The sequence below is a fragment of the Gadus morhua genome, chromosome 1, assembly GCF_902167405.1.
Source record: "Gadus morhua chromosome 1, gadMor3.0, whole genome shotgun sequence".
NCBI classification, from domain to species: domain Eukaryota; kingdom Metazoa; phylum Chordata; class Actinopteri; order Gadiformes; family Gadidae; genus Gadus; species Gadus morhua.
Genome location: NC_044048.1, coordinates 22,663,000 through 22,685,499, shown reverse-complemented (window position 1 = coordinate 22,685,499; position 22,500 = coordinate 22,663,000). Strand labels below are relative to the sequence as shown.

The window sequence follows — 22,500 nt, the reverse complement described above, 5'->3', positions numbered from 1 at the left end:
CGACTGCTTCGTGGTGTGCGGGGGCATCATGGAGACCATCCTGGTGGAGCTGGGCATCATGCCCCCGCTGGGCATCTCCGTGCTGCGCTGCGTGCGCCTGCTCAGGATCTTCAAGGTCACCCGGTGAGACGCCCGCACCACCGCATCATTACATTAATTATAAGTATTAGTAAGTATTAAGTATTATAAGTATGACATTACGTCACACTACATCACATCACATTACATCAGAATGCATTACATTACACTACACTACAATACACTACAATACACTAGACTACATCGCATTATATCACATCCCAGCTAAGTATTACATTAAATTACACTTCATCACATCACCTTACACTACATTAGATCACATTACACTTCATCACATCACCTTACACTACGTTAGATCACATTACACTACATCACAATACAGCACATTACATTAGACTAAAATAAATGACATTACAGTACATTACATTATTGTACATTCAATTACAACATATTACACTACATTACATCGCATTACATTACATTAAATAACATCTATTTACACCACATTACATCTCACTACACTACAGCCCAGTATTACATTAAATTACACCAGGTGATAATCCTGTATTATACATATCTGATAGCAAGTTGAATACATGAATGTGTCATCAGTCATTGGACAGCAGGTTCAATACATGTATGTGTCATGAGTGGCACATGTATGTGCCATTGGAGAGCAGGTTTGATACATGTATGTGTCATCAGTCATTGGACAGCAGGTTTGATACATGTGTGTGTCATCAGTCATTGGACAGCAGGTTTAATACATGTGTGTGTCATCAGTCATTGGACAGCAGGTTTAATACATGTATGTCATCAGTCATTGGACAGCAGGTTTAATACATGTATGTGTCCGCAGTCACTGGACAGCAGGTTTAATACATGTATGTGTCATCAGTCACTGGACAGCAGGTTTAATACATGTGTGTGTCATCAGTCATTGGACAGCAGGTTTGATACATGTATGTGTCATCAGTCATTGGACAGCAGGTTTGATACATGTATGTGTCCTCAGTCACTGGACATCAGGTTTAATACATGTATGTGTCCTCAGTCACTGGACAGCAGGTTTAATACATGTATGTGTCATCAGTCATTGGACAGCAGGTTTAATACATGTATGTGTCATCAGTCATTGGACAGCAGGTTTAATACATGTATGTGTCCTCAGTCACTGGACAGCAGGTTTGATACATGTATGTGTCCTCAGTCACTGGACAGCAGGTTTGATACATGTATGTGTCCTCAGTCACTGGACAGCCCTGTCCAACCTGGTGGCGTCGCTCCTCAACTCCATGAAGTCCATCGCCTCGCTGCTGCTCCTCCTCTTCCTCTTCCTCATCATCTTCGCTCTGCTGGGCATGCAGCTGTTTGGGGGGAAGTTTAACTTTGACGAGACGCAGACCAAACGCAGCACCTTCGACGCATTCCCCCAGGCCCTGCTCACCTGCTTCCAGGTACACTAGTTAATACTGACGGTAGCTTCAACTAACAACACCTGCTTCAGGTAGACTAGTTAATACTGACGGTAGCTTCAACTAACAACACCTGCTTCAGGTAGACTAGTTAATACTGACGGTACCATCAACTAACAACACCTGCTTCAGGTACACTAGTTAATACTGACAGTAGCTTCAACTAACAACACCTGCTTCAGGTACACTAGTTAATACTGACGGTAGCTTCAACTAATAACACCTGCTTCAGGTAGGCTAGTTAATACTGACGGTAGCTTCAACTAACAACACCTGCTTCAGGTAGACTAGTTAATACTGACAGTAACATCAACTAACAACACCTGCTTCAGGTAGACTAGTTAATACTGACAGTACCATCAACTAATAACAGGTAGACTAGTTAATACTGAAGGTACCATCAACTAATAACACCTGCTTCAGGTACACTGTACTATATAATGAGAATACCAATACTGTGTATTGATCCCTGGTGTATTGATCAGTAGTGGTGTATTGATTAGTTGTGGTGTGCTCCCTGGTGTATTGATCGGTGGTGGTGTATTGATTAGTTGTGGTGTGCTCCCTGGTGTATTGATCAGTGGTGGTGTACAGATTAGTTGTGGTGTATTGCTCCCTGGTGTATTGATCAGTTGTGGTGTATTGGTCAGTGGTGGAGTATTGATCCCTGGTGTATTGATCAGTTGTGGTGTATTGATCAATGGTGGTGTATTGATTAGTTGGGGTTTATAGCTCCCTGGTGTATTGATCAGTTGTGGTGTATTGGTCAGTGGTGGAGTATTGATCCCTGGTGTATTGATCCCTGGTGTATTGATCCCTGGTGTCCGGTAGATCCTGACCGGAGAGGACTGGAACATGGTCATGTACGACGGCATCATGGCGTACGGTGGGCCGGTGTTCCCCGGGATGATCGTCTGCGTTTACTTTGTCATCCTCTTCATCTGCGGAAACTGTATCCTCCATCGAGACCCAGACAGCTACTGCTGCCTGTCTGTCTACCTGTCTGTTTTTCTATCTTTGTGTCCGTCTGTCTGCCTGCCTGCCTTTGTGTCTGTCTTTGTGTCTCTCTGTCTGTCTATCTGTCTGTCTGTCTGTCTGTCTGTCTGTCTGTCTGTCTGTCTGTCTGTCTGTCTGTCTGTCTGTCTTTCCGTCTGTCTGTCTGTCTGTCTGTCTGTCTTTCCGTCTGTCTGTCTTTCTGTCTGTCCGTCTGTCTCTCTGTCTACCTATCTGTATCTCTGTCTGTCTGTCTGTCTGTCTGTCTGTCTGTCTGTCTGTCTGTCTGTCTGTCTCCCTATCTGTCTGTCTGTCTCCCTGTCTGTCAGTTTCTTCCTGAGCAGTCAGCAGACATCCTACTGAACGTCTTCTTGGCCATCGCAGTAGACAACCTGGCGGGAGGGGACACGGACAACAAGAAGAAAGAGTACGTTAAAGAACATTAATAACGATGACATCAGGGCTAGGACTGATGGCAGTGACACACAGTCTTCACCTGTATATCATATTAAGCGTTGTTATCCATGTAATACTATAGTAATAATATCATATCAATTATCACAATTATTCATATTGTAAAATTACAAATTATATTATGTATCACTATTTTCCATAGTATTATCATGCTAAATATTATTAGGATATTTAATAACCACCTATATTTATATTATGTGTTTTTTTGTTTTTCCGAAGAGTCAAGAAAGAGGAGGGAGAGGAGAAGGAGGGTGAGGAGGTGAAGGTGAGGAGAATAGATGTTATTATGTTGTTATATTTATTTAACCTCCTCTCAGCTCTTCACTAATAATAACATCACAATGAACCTCCTTCTGCTCCTAATGCTCCTCCTCTTCCTCCTCCTCTTCTCCTCCTCCTCCTCCTCCTCTTCCTCCTCCTCCACCTCCTCAATAGATTGATGTAGATCTAGACACAGAGTATGAGGAAGAGGAAGAACCCCCAGAAGGTGAAGAAGGTGAAGATTGATTAATAAATAATGAATATGTTTGTTCTTATTCTATTCTTATTCTACTACATGTTATTATAATCATGTATATGTGATATATCATAAACAGTGTCATATCACATTCATTTTTTATATATCATGCATTATATCACATGTTTATGCTATATCTCATGTATTATATCACATGTATATGTTATGTATCATATATTAGATCACATGTATATGTTATATATGATATCACGTTATATATCATACATTATATCACATGTGTATGTTATGTATCATATGTATCACATGTATATGTTAAATATTATATCACATGTATATGTTATATATCATATATTATATCACATGTATATGTTACATATTATATATTATATCACATGTATATGTTACATATCATATATTATCTATCACATGTATATGTTAAATATCATATATTATATCACATGTATATGTTATATATTATATCACATTTGTATGGTATATATCATAAATTATATATCACATGTTTATGTTATGTATCATATATTATATCACATGTTTATTTGATATATCATATATTAAATCACATGTGTATGTTATATATCATAAATTATATATCCCATGTTTATGTTATATATCATATATTATATCACATGTATATGTTATATATTATATCCCATGTTTATGTTATATATCCTACATCATCTCCCCAGATACGGTCGCCCCGCTGAACATAGCGGACCTGACTCCTCCTAAAGAGAAGGTCCTACCGATCCCTGAGGGCAGCGCCTTCTTCTGCTTCAGCAAGACCAACCCGTGAGTCTGGACCCCAGGTCATGACCCCTGACCCCAGGTCACGACCCCTGGACCCTCAGGTCACGACCCCTGTCCCCAGGTCACAACCTGGATTCCAGGTCACAACCCCCAGACCCTCAGGTCACGACCCCTGGGCCCAGGTCACGGCCCCTGACCACAGGCCACGACCCCTGGCCCCAGGTCACAACCCCTAGACCCTCAGGTCACGACCCCTGGCCCCAGGTCACGACCCCTGGCCCCAGGTCACGACCCCTGGCCCCAGGTCACGACCCCTTGGCCCCAGGTCACGACCCCTGGACCCCAGGTCACGACTCCTGGCCCCAGGTCAAACCCTGTTAACTAATTTTGACGGTCTGACCACATAGAGTGGTGACCTCTGATAGAGGAGGTGACCTCTAAGTAACCTATTGTAGAGGAATTTGATGGAACTTTAATCTATGCGACGACTCAAATCCAACAAACATAATCGGCCTTAACCGCCAAATCATTGCATGTGGAAACCTGTTATTGTATTAAAAATGTGTGTCTCATCTCTCTCCATCTCTCCATCTCTTGTGTCCCTCTAGTATCCGCCGGGGCTGCCACGTCCTGATCCACCACCACATCTTCACCAACCTCATCCTCGTCTTCATCATCCTCAGCAGCTGTTCATTGGCTGCAGAGGATCCAATCAGAGCTCACTCCTTCAGGAACAACGTACGCACGATGATGGCCAATGTTTTACCCCTTTAATCAAACGTTATAACTCCTTTAATCAAACATTAGCAACCCTTTTAATCATACAGGCATGTATGCATGTATATATATGTATATATATTTGGATATTATGTATGTATAATGTGTATATATATACATAAATACATACTGTATATACTGATTTGAGTTGCTAATAAGGTATCGACTCTGAATGATTGCTTGATAATTCAGGAATACATTGTTACATATATATATATATATATATATATATATATATATATATACATATATATATATATATTTGTCTATGAGCTGTGTATGAATACCTGGTGTGTGATGGGTTCCAGATCCTGGGCTACGCTGACTACGCCTTCACCTCCATCTTCACCGTGGAGATCCTCCTCAAGGTTAGGAAACTACACCAGTATACACCAGTTTATACCAGTTTACACTGGTACACACCAGTTTACACTGGTACACACAAGGACACCCAAGTAATCACCACTAAACACCACTTTATATCAGTAAACACCTATTTATAACAGTTTACACTGGTACACACCAGGACACACCAGTATACACCAGTAAACACCACTATATACCAGTACACACCATTTTACACTGGTACACACTGGTACACACCAGTATCATTCTGGTCTCTATAGTACCATGTGTATTGATACTGGTCTCTCTATAGTACTATGTGTATTGATACTGGTCTCTCTATAGTACTATGTGTATACTGGTCTCTATATAGTACTATGTATTGATAGTACTGTTCTCTCCATATTACTGTGCATATACTGGTCTCTCTATAGTACTGTGTATTGATACTGGTCTCTCTATAGTACTATGATTGATACTAGTCTCTCTATGGTACTTTGTATATAATGGCCTCTCTTCAGTACCATGTGTATGGATGCTGGTCTCTCTTTGGTACCATGTGTATTGACGCCGGTCTCTCCTCAGTACCATGTGTATTGACGCTGGTCTCTCCTCAGCACCCTGTGTATTGACCCTGGTCTCTCTTCAGCACCCTGTGTATTGACGCCGGTCTCTCTTCGGTACCCTGTGTATTGACGCCGGTCTCTCCTCAGTACCCTGTGTATTGACCCTGGTCTCTCTTCGGTACCATGTGTATTAACGCTGGTCTCTCCCCAGATGATGGTCCACGGGGCGTTCCTCCATCAGGGCTCCTTCTGTAGGAACTGGTTCAACCTCCTGGACCTGCTGGTGGTCAGCGTGTCCCTGGTCTCCTTCTTCCTACAGTACGTACTACTGTACAAATACTACATGTACTGGATATATATTCTAGATATATATGAGATAAATACTGGATATATTATATGTATTTATACTGGTTCAACCTCATACGATCTTGGACTAGATTATAGATACTTAGATAGTTGACTAGTAGATGTAGTTGACCTGATGATGTATATATAGTTGACAAGAATATATATAGATCGTTGACTGCCTTGTGATTGGTTAGAAGATGTATGTTATTGTGGTGTTCTGCGTTGTGATTGGCTAGAAGATGTATGTCATCGTGGGGTTCTGCCTTTTGATTGGCTAGAAGATGTATGTCATCGTGGGGTTCTGCCTTTTGATTGGCTAGAAGATGTATGTCATCGTGGTGTTCTGCCTTGTGATTGGCTGATGCAGCTCCAGTGCCATCTCAGTGGTGAAGATCCTCAGAGTCCTGAGAGTCCTGAGGCCCCTGAGGGCCATCAACCGGGCCAAGGGCCTCAAGGTGCGTTGTGTGTGTCGCTATGTGTGGATTAAGGTTGTGTGTGTCATAATGTGTGTATTAAGGTCTGTTGTGTGTGTTACTATGTGTGTATTAAGGTGCGTTGTGTGTGTCACTATGTGTGTACTAAGGTGCGTTGTGCGTGACACTATATGTGTATTAAGGTGCGTTGTGTGTGTCACTATGTGTGTATTAAGGTGTGTTGTGCGTGACACAATGTGTGTATTAAGGTGTGTTGTCTGCTTGCAGCATGTGGTCCAGTGTGTGTTCGTGGCCATCAAGACCATCGGGAACATCATGATCGTCACCACGCTGCTGCAGTTCATGTTCGCCTGCATCGGAGTCCAGCTGTTTAAGGTAGAGAGACACCAACCCTGGGAGAGAGAGAGAGAGAGTGACCGAGAGACATAGGCTTACACTGGGAGAGAGAGAGAGACCGAGAGACATAGGCTTACACTGGGAGAGAGAGAGAGACCGAGAGACATAGGTTTACACTGGGAGAGAGAGAGAGACGGAGACACTAACACTGTGTGTGAGAGAGAGAGAGAGAGAGAGAGAGAGAGAGAGAGAGAGAGAGAGAGAGAGAGAGAGAGAGAGAGAGAGAGAGAGAGAGAGAGAGAGAGAGAGAGAGAGAGAGAGAGAGACTAAAACTGGGAGAAAGAGAGAGACGGAGAGACATAGGTTTACACTGGGAGAGAGAGAGAGCGTGTATGTACTATAGAGAGAGAGAGAGAGAGAGAGAGAGTGACAGGTCGAGAGACACAGAGCGTGTATGTGCTATAGAGACGAGAGAGAGAGAGAGAGAGAGAGTGACAGGTCGAGAGACACAGAGCGTGTATGTGCTATAGAGACGAGAGAGAGAGAGAGAGAGAGAGAGAGAGAGAGAGAGTTACAGGTTGAGAGACATAAAGCGTGTATGTGTTCTAGAGAGAGGGTGACGGTGTTTTGTGTTGCAGGGGAAGTTCTTCCGCTGCACTGACGAGGCCAAACACACGCCAGAAGAGTGCAAGTATGACCACACCCCTATAATGTGTGTGTGTGTTTAATGTGTGTGTGTTTGTGCATAATGTGTGTGTGTATAATGTGTGTGTGTGTGTGTCTGTAGGAGCTCCTTTGTGGTTTATAATGTGTGTGTATAATGTGTGTGTGTGTGTGTGTATGTGTGTGTGTGTGTGTGTGCGTGCGTGCGTGCGTGCGTGCGTGCGTGCGTGCGTGCGTGCGTGCGTGCGTGCGTGCGTGCGTGTGTAATGTGTGTGTAGGGGCTCCTTCGTGGTGTATAAGGACGGCGATGTGACCCACCCGATGGTCAGGGAGAGGTTCTGGCTCAACAGCGACTTCAACTTCGACAACGTGCTGATGGGCATGATGGCTCTGTTCACCGTGTCCACCTTCGAGGGCTGGCCCGCGTGAGTCCCTGTCTGTCTCTCTACCTGTTTCCCTCTCCGCCTGACCTGGTCTTGTACCTGTCTCTCCACGCCCTGTGTGTCTGTCTACCTACCTTGTTACCTGTCTCTCTAACAGTGTCTCTCTAACTGGGACCTGTCTGTCTGTCCGTCTCCAGCCTGCTGTACAAGGCCATCGATGCGAACGGGGAGAACTCGGGTCCGATCTACAACTACCGCGTGGAGATCTCCATCTTCTTCATCGTCTACATCATCATCATCGCCTTCTTCATGATGAACATCTTCGTGGGCTTCGTCATCATCACCTTCAGGGAGCAGGGGGAGCAGGAGTACAAGAACTGTGAGCTGGACAAGAACCAGGTGAGGGGACAAGAACCAGGTGAGGGGACAAGAACCAGTTGAGGGGACAAGAATGTCACGGTGACGACTGTTGTCGGCTGTCCCCTCTTGGTAACGTGTTTTCGTTAGCTTTGTCGTCATGGTAACCAGTGTTGTTAACAATGTCCTCTTGGTAACGTGTTTTTTCGTTAGCTGTGACGTCACGGAAACTAGTTTGGTTGGCTGTTTCGTCATAGTAATGTGTAGGGATTAGCTGTGTCGTCATGGCAACTACTTTGGTTAGCTGTTTTGTCATAGTAACGTGTAGAGATTAGGTGTGCTGTCATGGTAACTCGTTCGGTTAGCTGTGTGGTCATGGTAACTAAGTGTGGTCAGCTGTGTTGTCACGGTAGCATGTTGTGATAGGCTGTGTTGTCATGGTAACTAGAGGTTGGCTGTGTGGTGGTGGTAACGTGGTGTGATGTGTGTGCAGCGGCAGTGTGTGGAGTTCGCCCTGAAGGCCCAGCCCCTCATGCTCTACATCCCCAAGAACCCCGTCCAGTACAAGTTCTGGTCCATCATCAACTCCACCTGCTTCGAGTACGTCATGTTCGTCCTCATCCTGCTCAACACCGTCACACTGGCCATACAGGTGAGGCTCGGGTGGTGCCAGGTGTAGGGGTCAGGGGTCATCAGGGCCCAGGTGTAGGGGTCAGGGGTCATCAGGGCCCATGTGGTACCAGGTGTAGGGGTCATCAGGGCCCAGGTGTAGGGGTCAGGGGTCGTCAGGGCCCAGGTGGTACCAGGTGTAGGTTTCAGGGGTCATCAGGGCCCAGGTGGTACCAGGTGTAGGGGTCAGGGGTCATCAGGGCCCAGGGGGTACCAGGTGTAGGGGTCAGGGGTCATCAGGGCCCAGGTGGTACCAGGTGTAGGGGTCAGGGGTCATCAGGGCCCAGGGGGTACCAGGTGTAGGGGTCAGGGGTCATCAGGGCCCAGATGCAGGGGTCAGGGGTCATCAGGGCCAAGGTGGTACCAGGTGTAGGGGTCAACAGGGCCCAGGGGGTACCAGGTGTAGGGGTCAGGGGTCATCAGGGCCCAGGGGGTACCAGGTGTAGGGGTCAGGGGTCATCAGGGCCCAGGTGTAGGGGTCAGGGGTCATCAGGGCCCAGGTGGTACCAGGTGTAGGGGTCAGGGGTCATCAGGGCCCAGGGGTAGGGGTCAGAGGTCGTCAGGGCCCAGGTGGTACCAGGTGTAGGTGTCATCAGGGCCCAGGGGGTACCAGGTGTAGGGGTCAGGGGTCATCAGGGCCCATGGGGGGTACCAGGTGTAGGGGTCAGGGGTCATCATGGCCCAGGGGGTACCAGGTGTAGGGGTCAGGGGTCATCAGGGCCCAGGTGGTACCAGGTGTAGGGGTCAGGGGTCATCAGGGCCCAGTTGGTACCAGGTGTAGCGGTCATCAGGGCCCAGGGGGTACCAGGTGTAGGGGTCAGGGGTCATCAGGGCCCGGGTGTAGGGGTCAGGGGTCATCAGGACCCAGGGGGTACCAGGTGTGTCGGTGTCCCAGTGTCTGTGACCTGACTGTCCGTTTGTCCCTCAGCATTATGAACAGTCCAAGGGCTTCAGCCACATCATGGACATCCTGAACATGGTGTTCACCGGGCTGTTCACCGTGGAGATGCTGCTCAAACTCCTGGCTCTCAGACTCAGGGTGAGGATACAGTATCTAATAGCACCAATCATCAGAACACATATATATACATATATCTCACTAGATGACACTACGTTATCCTGTTTAATTGTGTTCACACTACGTTATCCTGTTTATTTGTGTTCACACTACGTTATCCTGTTTAATTGTGTTCACACTACGTTATCCTGTTTATTTGCGTTCACACTACGTTATCCTGTTTATTTGTGTTTACACTACGTTATCATGTTTATTTGTGTTCACACTACTTTATAATGTTTATTTGTGTTTATTTCTGTAAACACTACCTTATCATGTTCATTTGTGTTAACACTACTTTATCATGTTTAGTTGTGTTCACACCACTTTATCATCATCGTTTATCATTTATTTGTGTTTATTTGTTTTCAGCACTACTTCATGGATGCCTGGAACTCCTTTGACGCTCTGATTGTTGTTGGCAGTGTAGTCGACATTGTGGTCACAGAATTCAGCGTGAGTAATATCATCCCTCTCCCATTCTGTCTCTCCTCTATCATCACTCCACCATTCTGTCTCTCCTCTATCATCACTCCATCATTCTGTCTCTCCTCTATCATCACTCCATCATTCTGTCTCTCCTCTATCATCATTCCATAATTCTGTCTCTCCTCTATCGTCACTCCATCATTCTGTCTCTCCTCTATCTTCACTCCATCCATCTATCTCTCCTCTATCATCACTCCATCATTCTGTCTCTCCTCTATCGTCACTCCATCATTCTGTCTCTCCTCTATCATCACTCCATCCATCTGTCTCTCCTCTATCATCACTCCATCATTCTGTCTCTCCTCTCTCATCCCTCCATCATTCTGTCTCTCTATCACCACTCCATCCATCTGTCTCTCCTCTATCATCACTCCATCATTCTGTCTCTCTTCTCTCATCCCTCCATCATTCTGTCTCTCTATCACCCTCCATCCATCTGTCTCTCCTCTATCATCACTCCATCATTCTGTCTCCTGACCCCTTGACCTCTCAGTAGAATAGATCCTGTTAATGTGAATTCACTTAATATTAATCTCCAAAGATTGACGATGTGTATTGAATAGTCGCTTATTAAGAACGAGGTTCAGTAACAACACAACAAGGTTGTGGTCAGTCTACAAACGCACAGATTTTTTTGCGTTATATTATGTTTATAATGTTGTGATTATTATTTGATGTATATATTGTGGTTTTCCCTCAGAGCGGAGAAGACAGCTCCCGTGTATCAATCACTTTCTTTCGTCTGTTTCGAGTGATGCGATTGGTCAAGCTGCTCAGCAAAGGGGAGGGCATTCGCACCCTTCTCTGGACCTTCATCAAATCACTGCAGGTCAGACGTGCAGATTGTCTTCTATAGTAGAAACATTGCATTGCAGTATTATGCATATTAGGGGGCCAGGCGCTGTACCTACATCAGTGGCCAGTGGCTTTATTTGAAACCCACCCGTATGGGGGAGGGTCACACTGTCGGCCAGATGGTAGCGCTACAGCAATGGTCTGACAAGGCTGTCTTTGAACAAGCATATCTGCGTACCCCATTGACCTCTACAGCAATGTTCTGACAAGGCTGTCCTTTAACAAGCATATCTCCGTATCCCACTTTATACCTCACCCTAGCAGCTCCTGCCGAGCTGGCTGTGGCGTGTGAATGGGTGAATGTCCTGTTGTGAAGCGTTGTGAGGGCCACTGGATAGGGAGCGCTGTAGGAGTTCAGTCCGTTCACCATTTTACCTATGAACGTATGAGATTTTATGAGATATTAGATTTAATCTGGCGTATTTTGTCTGCAGGCGCTGCCCTATGTCGCTCTGCTCATCGCTCTGATCTTCTTCATCTACGCCGTCGTCGGCATGCAGGTTATTATTATAAATAATTATAAATAACATACTATTATATAATATACTATGGATGATATGCATGCTATATCTGTTAATACAGCACTGTACTGCCCCCTAGTGGTCTGTAGATACTAACTTTACTTTATCTCTCTCTCTCTCTCTCTCTCTCTCTCTCTCTCTCTCTCTCTCTCTCTCTCTCTCTCTCTCTCTCTCTCTCTGTCTCTCTCTCTCTCTCTATCTATCTCTCCCTCTCTCCCTCTCTCTCTCTCTCTCTCTCTCTCTCTCTCTCTCTCTCTCTCTCTCTCTCTCTCTCTCTCTCTCTCTCTCTCTCTCTCTCTCTCTCTCCCCCCCCCCCCCCTCCAGACCTTTGGGAAAGTGGCCATGCAGGCTCATACTCAGATCAACAGGAACAACAACTTCCAAACGTTCCCCCAGGCAGTGCTTCTGCTTTTCAGGTCTCTAGTCCTCTCTCCTCTCTCCTCTCACCTCTCCTCTCTCCTCTCCTCTCTCCCCTCCCTCCTCTCCCCCTCTCTCATCCCTCCTCCTCTCCCTCTCTCCTCCCTCCCCTCCTCTCTCCTCTCCCCTCCCTCCTCTCTCCTCCCCTCTCTCCTCTCCTCCTCTCTCATCCCTCCTCCTCTCTCTCTCTCTCTCCTCTCTCCTCCTCCCTCTCCTCCCCTCCCCTCCCCTCTCCTCTCCTCTCTCTATGTATTAATGTGTATCATCCCCCTGTCCGAGGTGTGCTACAGCGTGGCAGGAGATCATGCTGTCCAGCCTCCCTCCTCTCTCCTCCTCCCTCCCCCTCTCTCTCCCTCCCCCCTCCCTCCTCTCCTCTCCTCCCTCTCTATGACAGTGTGTGTATTAAGGTGTTTCGTCCCCGTGTCCCAGGTGTGCTACGGGCGAGGCGTGGCAGGAGATCATGCTGTCCAGCCTCCCGGGGAAGCGCTGCGACCCGGAGTCGGACTATGCCCCCGGGGAGGAGTTCACCTGCGGCTCCTCCTTCGCCATCGTCTACTTCATCAGCTTCTTCATGCTGTGTGCTTTCCTGGTACACACGCACATCCACACGCACACAGCTACACACACACGCACCCACACTGGTTTTTATTCCAGATAGCATACTATTATATATATAATATACATACTACGTCTGTTAAATGTGTGTGTGTGTGTGTGTGTGTGTGTGTGTGTGTGTGTGTGTGTGTGTGTGTGTGTGTGTGTGTGTGTGTGTGTGTGTGTGTGTGTGTGTGTGTGTGTGTGTGTGTGTCTGTTATCAGATCATTAACCTGTTTGTTGCGGTCATCATGGACAACTTTGACTACCTGACCCGTGATTGGTCGATCCTGGGCCCCCATCACCTGGACGAGTTCAAGAGGATCTGGTCTGAATACGACCCTGAGGCCAAGTAGGACCCAGCACCACCTCACCTCCACCCGCATCGAGCACCTGACCCGTATTAACCCCTGTCCTGTATTAACCCCTGTCCTGTATTAACACCTGTTCTGTATTAACACCTGCCTGTCTCCAGGGGGCGTACCAAGCACCTGTCTTGTATTAACCTCTGTCAGGTCTCCAGGGGGAGTACCAAGCACCTGTCCTGTATTAACACCTGCCTGTCTCCAGGGGGCGTATCAAGCACCTGGACGTGGTGGCTCTCCTCAGGAGGATCCAGCCCCCTCTGGGCTTCGGGAAGCTCTGTCCTCATCGGGTCGCCTGCAAGGTACCGCCCACTTCCTGTTCACTGTTCTTCACTTCCTCTGGTCCGTTCGGCCATCTTTAACCTCTCTCTCTCTCTCTCTCTCTCTCTCATCTCGTCTCTCTCAGCTCTCTCTCTCTCTCTCTCTCTCTCTCTCTCTCTTCCCCCCCCCTCTCTCCTCTCCTCTCTCTCTCTCTCTCTCTCTCTCTCTCTCTCGATCTCTCTCTCTCTCTCTCTCTCTCTCTCTCTCTCTCTCTCTCTCTCTCTCTCTCTCTCTCTCTCTCTCTCTCTCCCCCCCCCCCCCTCTCTCTCTCTCTCTCTCCCTCTCCCTCTCTCCAGAGGTTGGTAGCGATGAACATGCCTCTGAACAGTGATGGGACGGTCACCTTCAACGCTACGCTGTTCGCTCTGGTCCGGACGGCGCTCAAGATCAAGACTGACGGTAGAAACACCCTACACAAATCAACTACACAAACTCACTACACACACTACTGCAGCACCATGTAGACAATACTCTAACTACACACACTAGCTACACAAACTACTGCAGCCCCTGTAGACAATACCCTAACTACACACGCTACTGCTGTAGTATAGACAAAACTCTAACTACACACTGCTGTAGTATAGACAATACCCTAACTACGCACTGCTGTAGTATAGACAATACCCTAACTACGCACTGCTGTAGTATAGACAATACTCTAACTACACACTGCTGTAGTATAGACAATACTCTAACTACACACTGATGTAGTATACTCTAACTACACACTGCTGTAGTAGAGACAATACTCTAACTACACACTGCTCTAGTATAGATAATACTCTAACTACACATTGATGTAGTATAGATAATACTCTAACTACACACTGCTGTAGTAGAGACAATACTCTAACTACACACTGCTGTAGTATAGACAATACCCTAACTACGCACTGCTGTAGTATAGACAATACTCTAACTACACACTGATGTAGTATACTCTAACTACACACTGCTGTAGTAGAGACAATACTCTAACTACACACTGCTGTAGTATAGACAATACTCTAACTACACATTGATGTAGTATAGACAATACTCTAATGACAAACTGATGTAGTATAGACAATACTCTAACTACACACTGCTGTAGTAGAGACAATACTCTAACTACACACTGCTGTAGTATAGACAATACTCTAACTACACACTGTCGTAGTAGAGATAATACTCTAACTACACGGTGCTGTAGTATAGACAATACTCTAACTACACACTGCTGTAGTATAGACAATAGTCTAACTACACACTGCTGTAGTATAGACAATACTCTAACTACACACTGATGTAGTATAGACAATACTCTAACTACACACTGCTGTAGTATAGACAATACTCTACACAAACTACTGCAATATGTGTGCCCCCATGTGCTGCAGGAATCCCAGAGCAGGAGAACGAGGAACTCCGAGTCATCATCAAGAAGATCTGGAAACGAATGAAACCCAAGCTACTGGATGAAGTAATACCACCTCACAAAGGTAGTACTACCTAATCTACTGCTAATACTACAACAAATACTACTACTGGTACTAGTACAACTGGTTGAAGTACCACCGCCTGACGAAGGTACTCCTACTCCTGCTAATACTCCCTGGTCTCCCTCTCTCCAGAGGAGGAGGTGACGGTGGGAAAGTTCTACGCAACCTTCCTGATCCAGGACTACTTCAGGAAGTTCAGGAAGAGGAAGGAGAAGGACGGGCTGCCCGGGGAACCCGAGGTTGGCAACGCCTCCGCTGTCCAGGTACTAGCATGGCTCGCTGCTGCTAGCATGGCTAACAGGTCCTACCATGACTCACAGGTAGCCTGATAGCAAGGCTATCAGGTAGGTTTATAGCATGGCTAGCAGTTACTACCATTGCTAGAGTGTAAAAGCAGGTATCAGCATGGCTAATAGCTACTAGCTTGGCTGGCTGGTATGCTACTAGCATGGCAAGCAGCTTCTAGCATGGCTTGCAGGCAGGCTACTAGCATGGCTAACAGGTACTGGCATGGCTCACAGATACTGGCATGGCTAACAGGTACTAGCATGGCAAGCAGTTACTAGCATGGTTAGGAGGTACTTGCTTGTAGTAGAATGGCCTAGCATGTACTGCTACTAGCATGGCTAAGAGCAATACCATGGCTAGGACTAGCTTTTAGCTATAGCAGAGCACCAGAGCGCGCATGTCATGGACATCTGTGTCCCCACAAGTATAAAAGTGTGCGTATGTGTGTGTGTGTGTGTGTGTGTGTGTGTGTGGTGTGTGTGTGCTGTGCGTGTGCGTGTGCGTGTGTGTGTGGTGTGTGTGTGTGTGTGTTGTGTGTGTGTGTGTGTGTGTGTGTGTGTGTGTCTCTACTGTGTGTCTATGTGTAGCTGTGTAAGGCCGGTCTGAAGACTCTACAGGACCTAGGACCTGAGATGCGTCTGGCTCTCAACCAGGACTTTGAGGAAGATGAGGAGGGGATCATAGATGACGAAGGCCAGGATGATGACACTCAGTATAAAGTGAGTTCATAAACCGCCATCCCTGAACAAATTCCAACTCTTAGAGCTCCAACACTAGAGCTCTACCACTAACCCCTAGAGCTCCAACACTAACCCCTAGAGCTCCAACACTAGAGCTCTAACACTAACCCCTAGAGCTCCAACACTAACCCCTAGAGCTCCAACACTAACCCCTAGAGCTCCAACATTAACCCCTAGAGCTCCAACACTAACCCCTAGAGCTCCAACACTAACCCCTAGAGCTCCAACATTAACCCCTAGAGCTCCAACATTAACCCCTAGAGCTCAAACACTAGAGCTCTAACACTAACCCCTAGAGCTCTACCACTAACCCCTAGAGCTCCAACACTAGAGCTCCAACATTATCCCCTGGAGCTCTAACACTAAGCCCTAGACCTCCAACATTAATCCTTGTTCTTCCTTCCAGAGTGACGAGGACTACAGCCCAGAGAAGGATGATCCCCGGCTCCCTGACCCCGTCTCCTACAGGTAAACCCCAGGTCCACTGGCCTCTACTGTTTGGCACTGGTTATGGTCTGTACTGGTTATGGTCTGTACTGGTTATGTAACACAGCTCCTTTGGTACGTACTGGTTATGTAACACAACTCCACTGGTCTGTACTGGTAGGGTACACACCAGTGAGTGAGGTGGGTCAGGGGTAAGGGTCTATCGGCTCATGGTGACCTTTGCCCCCATGGTGACCTTTGCTCCCATGGTGACCTTTGCCCCCAGGTTCCAGGGACTTGCTGGAGGAAGGGGGCGTGTCTAACGGGGGTCTGATCCATCGGGTGGGCTCGCTCTCCAAAGAACCTGCTGCTATGGAGGATGACCGCCGGCGCCACAGCAACCATCACCAACGGCAACCGTCTCTCAGGAGCGTGAAGGAGTCTCGGAGTACAAAACAGGTAGACCTCCATATATTATATGTTACATATATATTTATATACATATTAAAGATATATTATATATTTTGATTCAACTCCTCTCCCCTCCTCAGTATGAACGGGGGGATGGAGGGAGGAGAGAGGGAGGACAGAGAGGAGAGTGACGTCAACTCCAGAGAGAGGTGGGATCAAGGAACTGTGTGTGTTTGTGTGTGTGTGAAATGTGTGTCTGTGTGTGTGTGCGTGTGTGTGTTTGTGTCTGTGAAATGTGTGTGTGTGTGTGTGTGTGTGTGTGATGTTTGTCTAATGTGTGTGTGTTTGCTTGTATGTCTGTGTATGTGCGTGTGCCTCTGCCTTTGTGTGTGTGTGTGTGTGTGTGTGTGTGTGTGTGTGGTGTGTGTGTGTGTGTGTGTGTGTGTGTGTGTGTTTGTGTCTGTGAAATGTGTGTGTGTGTGTGTGTGTGTGTGTGTGATGTTTGTCTAATGTGTGTGTGTTTGCTTGTATGTGTGTGTCTGTGTATGTGCGTGTGCCTGTGCCTTTGTCTGTCTGTGTGTGTGTGTGTGTGTGTGTGTGTGTGTGTGTGTGTGTGTGTGTGTGTGTGTGTGTGTGTGTTCCCTCAGGGGTTACCTGGAGGAACCAGCTGTGTATCCTGACCCTGACTCCATCCCTCCCTACAGGAGTGGTTGCTATGGTAACGGAGATGGCCGGCACACAGCTCGGAGGCGCCTCCTTCCGGCCACGCCAACAGGTCAGAGGTCAAGCTGGGGTCGGAGGTCGCGCCCCCGTTCAGGGGTCCACCTGGGGTCAGGGGTCCGGTTGGGGTCACGGTGTTCAGGACGAGAGATGAGACATGGTACACTGCACTACAGCCCGACCTGGAGGCAGTCCTGTAGCTCTGGATGCTGTGGCCCTGTACTGCAGCAGCTGGCCCCCACACTGGGGCCCTGCCTCCCCCCGACCGGGCCCCCCTGGAGGAGGGTTCAGTACAGGGGTTGAGTGTCCCTACAGACAGCAGGGGTTCAGTGCTCCGTGACAGGGAGTGTGTGTGTGTGTGTGTGTGTGTGTGTGTGGAGGTCAATCATGTGACGTTGTGAATAACGGACCTATCGTTCCATTTGTTCTTCTGATTGGTTAGCAGCCTGGGAACTTGAACCTTGAACACAAGATTTTTTTATGCACTCTGAAAATGTTTGTGTGTGTGTGTGTGTGTGTGTGTGTGTGTGTGTGTGTGTGTGTGTGTGTGTGTGTGTGTGTGTGTGTGTGTGTGTGTGTGTGTGTGTGTGTGTGTGTGTGTGCGTGTGTTCAGGTCGTAAGCCGTCCTTCAACATCCACTGTCTGAGCAGACAGGGGAGTTCAGATGATCTCCCACCCCCTGGGACCTACCACCACCCCTCCTCCCCCCGTAGGACACACACTCAGGTACTTACACACACACACATACACACACAAAGGTTCTCACACACACACACACACACACACAGGTACTCACACACACACACACACACACACACACAGTTATACTTACACACACATACACATACCCACAAACACACACACACAGAAAAATATCACACCTGTCTAATCTCCTCCTAATCTTCTTGTCTTTCCCCACTCTCCTCTCTCCTTCCCTCTCTATTCTCTCCCCCCTCTCCTCCTCCCCCCTCTCCTCCTCCTCTCCCTCTCTCTCTCCCTCTCCTCTCTCCCCTCTCCCCCTCTCTCCTCCTCCCTCCTTCCCTCTCCCCTCTCTCCTCTCATCCTCTTCTCTCCTCTCTCCTCCTCTCTCCCCTCTCCTCCTCTCTCCCCCTCTCCCCTCTCCTCCTCCTCCCCTCTCCTCCTCTCTCCCCTCTCCTCCTCTCTCCCCCTCTCCCCTCCTCTCTCCCCCTCTCCTCCTCTCTCCTCCTCCCTCCTCCCCTCAGTCTGGGGGTTATGAGTCTCGTTCCGTGCTGGGCTCCTCCTGGGCTCACCCCTGCCCGACGCGCGGGCGCCTCCTCTACGCTCCTCTCATCCTGGTCGAGGAGGACAGCAACTCCTCCTGGGGAGGAGAGATGAAGAAAGGAGGCCGGGAAGGAGGAGGTGAGGAGAGGGAGGCCGGTCTAGCAGGGCGTCACCCTCCTCTGCAGAGGGTCAAGTCCTCCGATGGTAACAGAGTCCGGGTTTTGTTTGTTTTCCACCGACATGAGGATAAAATAAATGCACCCATGTGCTCTCCAAGCACCTCTTCGTCTCCAGTGGGTCATTCGAATGATTTGCAGCATAATTTCCATCAGGATGTGTATTATATTTGAACATACTTCATAAGAGAGGCCGTCTAGCTAGGGAGTCGTTTCCCGGAGCTGCTCGTGGGTGTTGTCAATGCCCCAGGAGATTCTGGGGACTGTGAGTCAACATGGCTGCACCAACAACTGTCGACGCCGCTGTTTCCTAGACCTTTCCACCTCAGCACCCTGTAGACAGGCCCTCATGCTGAGGGTGATCGGGTTGCGACCCACCGTTGGGCCGCGACCCGATCTCCATCCGACTTTTAGTTTCCAATCCTGCGCAGAGAATTGGAAACTAATTCTCTGCGCAGAGAGAGAAACAGATGTGGCCACATAACGCTTTCAAAAACCCAAAATACAGTCAGTATGCAGTGATTAACATGTGGTACTCTGTCTGTCCACTAGGGTTCAGTATGTAGTAACGTGTGATACTCTGTGTGTCCACCAGGGGTCAGTATGTAGAAACATGTGGTACTCTGTCTGTCCACTAGGGGTCAGTATGTAATAACGTGTGGTACTCTGTGTCTCCACCAGGGGTCAGTGTGACTGGTGTTCCCTCCAGAGTGGGCTGGTACAGTGGTGGTCCTGGGATGGCAGGTAAGGCACCGGGTCAACCTAAGTAGACTAGGATCAGTTCAAACATATACTACATAGATCCGCTTGGCTGTAGGAAGAGGTCCTAGATCCACTAGCTCTATGATGAGGTCATAGATCCACCAGCCTACAGCTCTCTGACTCTGTGTGTCCGTAGGCCTACAGCTCTCTGATGTGTGTGTGTGTGTGTGTTTCAGCAGAGCAGGGCTCCCCCTACAGGGCCTACAGCTCCCTGCGGGTCCCAGGCCAGCTGGGTCCCCACGGCGGTCAGAAGAGAGGCTCTGCAGACAGTCTGGTGGAGGCTGTGAGTACCGCTCGGCCGCACCTCAGCCCCGTCGGCACACACTGATTTACGTTTCAACTACCGGTTTAAGCTCACCGTACTGGTTCTACATATATAGTTCTATCTAGTAATGATGGTACTGGTTCTGTATATATATATATATATATAGATATTATATAGTTATAATATTGATGTAGTGGTTCTACATATAGTTCTATAATGATGGCACTAGTTCTATATGTATAGTTCTATAACATAGTGAGGTACTGGTTCTGTATATATAGTTCTATGTTATATTGATGTACTGGTTCTGCATATATAGTTCTATAATGATGGCACTGGTTCTATGTATATAGCTATATAACATAGTGAGGTACTGGTTATACATATATAGCTCTATAACATAGTGAGGTACTGGTTCTACATACTGTATATAGTTCTATAATGATGGTACTGGTTCTATATATATAGTTCTATAACATAGTGAGGTACTGGTTCTACATACTGTATATAGTTCTATAATGATGGTACTGGTTCTATATATATAGTTCTATAACATAGTGAGGTACTGGTTCTACAAACTGTATATAGTTCTATAATGATGGTACTGGTTCTATATATATAGTTCTATAACATAGTGAGGTACTGGTTCTACATACTGTATATAGTTCTATAATGATGGTACTGGTTCTATATATAATTGTGGCACTGGTTCTGTATAGTAATGATGGTACTGGTTGTACTGGTCCCGGTCCTGGTGTCGAGGGTATGGGTCTTTATAGTTCTATAATGATGGTACTGGTTCTGTGTATATGATGCTACTGGTTGTACTGGTCCAGGTGCTGGTCTCGGAGGGTCTGGGTCTTTACGCCAGAGATCCGAAGTTCGTGGCGTTCGCCAAGCGTGAGATCGCGGACGCGTGTCACATGACGGTGGAGGAGATGGAGTCGGCGGCAAGCGACCTGCTCAGCAGAGGAAGCTGCAGGGGCGGGACAGGAAGCAGCATCATCAGCCACGCCGACATGTCCCTCTACAGCGACGAGGAGCCAATCAGAGCTGGCCGGGAGGAGGAGGCGGAGCTGGCCGACGAGATGGCCTGTGGTGACCTCACTTCTAGGGGCGGGGCCATGGAGGGCGGGGCCGTGGAGGGGCGGAGCCACGGACGCTGACATGTTGTTGTGGACAACACATGGGAAGGAATGCTGAATACCCAGCAGGCATCAGGGCACAGATCGGTGTCTGGGACTCTAGCGCCACCATGGCAGCGATACGACAAGACTCTTAAAGTCAGCAACAGACACTGACACCTCCTCTCTCTCCTCTCCTCTCCCTCTCCTCTCCTCTCCTCTCCTCTCCTCTCCTCTCCTCTCCTCTCCCCTCCTCTCCTCTCCTCTCCTCTCCTCTCCTCTCCTCTCTCTCTCCTCTCCTCCTCCTCCTCTCTTGTCCACCTCCTCTCCTCTCCTCTCCTCTCCTCTCCTCTCCTCTCCCTCCTCCTCCTCTCCTCTCCTCTCCTCTCCTCTCCTCTCCTCTCCTCTCTCATCTCTCTCCTCTCCTCTCCTCCTCGCTCCTCTCCTCCTCTCTCCTCCTCCTCTCTTGTCCACCTCGTCCTGCTCCTGCTCCTCTCTCCTCCTCCTTCTCCAAACTGTGATGAGTCTTTTTTAATCTCTTCCTGTATGTTAAGACTCCGCCCCAACTGTTTTGATGTGTTTCTATTGGTCTGTAAACCTCAGCCCACCCTTGTGGGCGGAGCAGATATTCCACCAGTATGCAGCTCTATACTCAATATAGATCATGTTTATCTTGTTCTTTTTATAATATTTGCCACACTTTGTGACCAGACGCCAGATCCTCCATCTTGTGGTCTTGTTCTTGTGTTTGTGCTGTTGTCAGGGTAACGGCGGGCGGCTAGTCTTCTCGGTGTGAACGTTTGTTGGAATGCATCCTAAAGCTGATGTTGGTTTTCTATGTGAAGCTGTTTCTCTTTTTGATACACAATAAAGTGAGCAACATGAGCCTGGCCTGTCACTCACCCTATATGGTGGTTTCCCTGCCTCTCTCTCTCTCTCTCTCTCTCTCTCTCTCTCTCTCTCTCTCTCTCTCTCTCTCTCTCTCTCTCTCTCTCTCTCTCTCTCTCTCTCTCTCTCTCTCTCTCTCTCTCCTCTCTCTCTCTCCTCTCTCTCTCTCCTCACTCTCTCTCTCTCTCCCTCCTACCCTCCCTCTCTCTCTCTCTCTCTCTCTCCTTCTCTCTCTCTCTCTCTCTCTCTC

At 47.8% G+C, this 22,500-nt stretch overlaps 2 protein-coding genes across 2 annotated transcripts in view; both read left to right on the top strand.

Annotated features, from left to right (window-relative positions):
• cacna1fb (calcium channel, voltage-dependent, L type, alpha 1F subunit) overlaps nt 1-17,115 on the top strand; it is a gene marked incomplete at its 5' end in the record, with an annotated part of 27,572 nt that extends 10,457 nt beyond the window's left edge. The window contains 30 exons of the mRNA XM_030353734.1: nt 1-123; nt 1,289-1,496; nt 2,346-2,466; nt 2,859-2,934; nt 3,201-3,246; nt 3,417-3,477; nt 4,167-4,269; nt 4,836-4,965; nt 5,313-5,372; nt 6,127-6,233; nt 6,631-6,718; nt 6,965-7,072; nt 7,672-7,724; nt 7,975-8,121; nt 8,277-8,478; nt 8,930-9,088; nt 10,034-10,144; nt 10,535-10,618; nt 11,352-11,480; nt 11,941-12,006; nt 12,352-12,443; nt 12,874-13,033; nt 13,263-13,390; nt 13,609-13,705; nt 14,021-14,123; nt 15,107-15,208; nt 15,341-15,471; nt 16,084-16,215; nt 16,643-16,704; nt 16,949-17,115. The exon at nt 1-123 is cut by the window's left edge and continues 103 nt beyond it. Coding sequence (XP_030209594.1) covers nt 1-123; nt 1,289-1,496; nt 2,346-2,466; nt 2,859-2,934; nt 3,201-3,246; nt 3,417-3,477; nt 4,167-4,269; nt 4,836-4,965; nt 5,313-5,372; nt 6,127-6,233; nt 6,631-6,718; nt 6,965-7,072; nt 7,672-7,724; nt 7,975-8,121; nt 8,277-8,478; nt 8,930-9,088; nt 10,034-10,144; nt 10,535-10,618; nt 11,352-11,480; nt 11,941-12,006; nt 12,352-12,443; nt 12,874-13,033; nt 13,263-13,390; nt 13,609-13,705; nt 14,021-14,123; nt 15,107-15,208; nt 15,341-15,471; nt 16,084-16,215; nt 16,643-16,704; nt 16,949-16,985 — 3,226 coding nt within the window. The remainder of the gene's footprint in view (nt 124-1,288; nt 1,497-2,345; nt 2,467-2,858; nt 2,935-3,200; nt 3,247-3,416; nt 3,478-4,166; nt 4,270-4,835; nt 4,966-5,312; nt 5,373-6,126; nt 6,234-6,630; nt 6,719-6,964; nt 7,073-7,671; nt 7,725-7,974; nt 8,122-8,276; nt 8,479-8,929; nt 9,089-10,033; nt 10,145-10,534; nt 10,619-11,351; nt 11,481-11,940; nt 12,007-12,351; nt 12,444-12,873; nt 13,034-13,262; nt 13,391-13,608; nt 13,706-14,020; nt 14,124-15,106; nt 15,209-15,340; nt 15,472-16,083; nt 16,216-16,642; nt 16,705-16,948) is intronic.
• Nucleotides 17,116-17,245: 130 nt separating this feature from the next.
• LOC115541889 (voltage-dependent L-type calcium channel subunit alpha-1F-like) lies at nt 17,246-21,585 on the top strand. The gene is made up of 7 exons (XM_030353812.1): nt 17,246-17,282; nt 17,778-17,848; nt 18,407-18,519; nt 19,017-19,239; nt 19,893-19,955; nt 20,150-20,256; nt 21,075-21,585. The coding sequence occupies exons 4-7, from the start codon at nt 19,146-19,148 to the stop codon at nt 21,402-21,404; spliced, it is 594 nt and encodes a 197-aa protein (XP_030209672.1). The 5' UTR covers nt 17,246-17,282; nt 17,778-17,848; nt 18,407-18,519; nt 19,017-19,145; the 3' UTR covers nt 21,405-21,585.
• The last annotated feature ends 915 nt before the right edge of the window (nt 21,586-22,500 follow it).

Coding starts and splice junctions, on each gene's coding strand:
- LOC115541889 (XM_030353812.1), top strand. CDS start 19,146: ATGAAGAAAGGAGGCCGGGAAGGAGGAGGTGAGGAGAGGGAGGCCGGT. Junction 19,956..20,149: donor TGGTGGTCCTGGGATGGCAG/GTAAGGCACCGG, acceptor TGTGTGTTTCAG/CAGAGCAGGGCTCCCCCTAC. Junction 20,257..21,074: donor CAGACAGTCTGGTGGAGGCT/GTGAGTACCGCT, acceptor GTACTGGTCCAG/GTGCTGGTCTCGGAGGGTCT.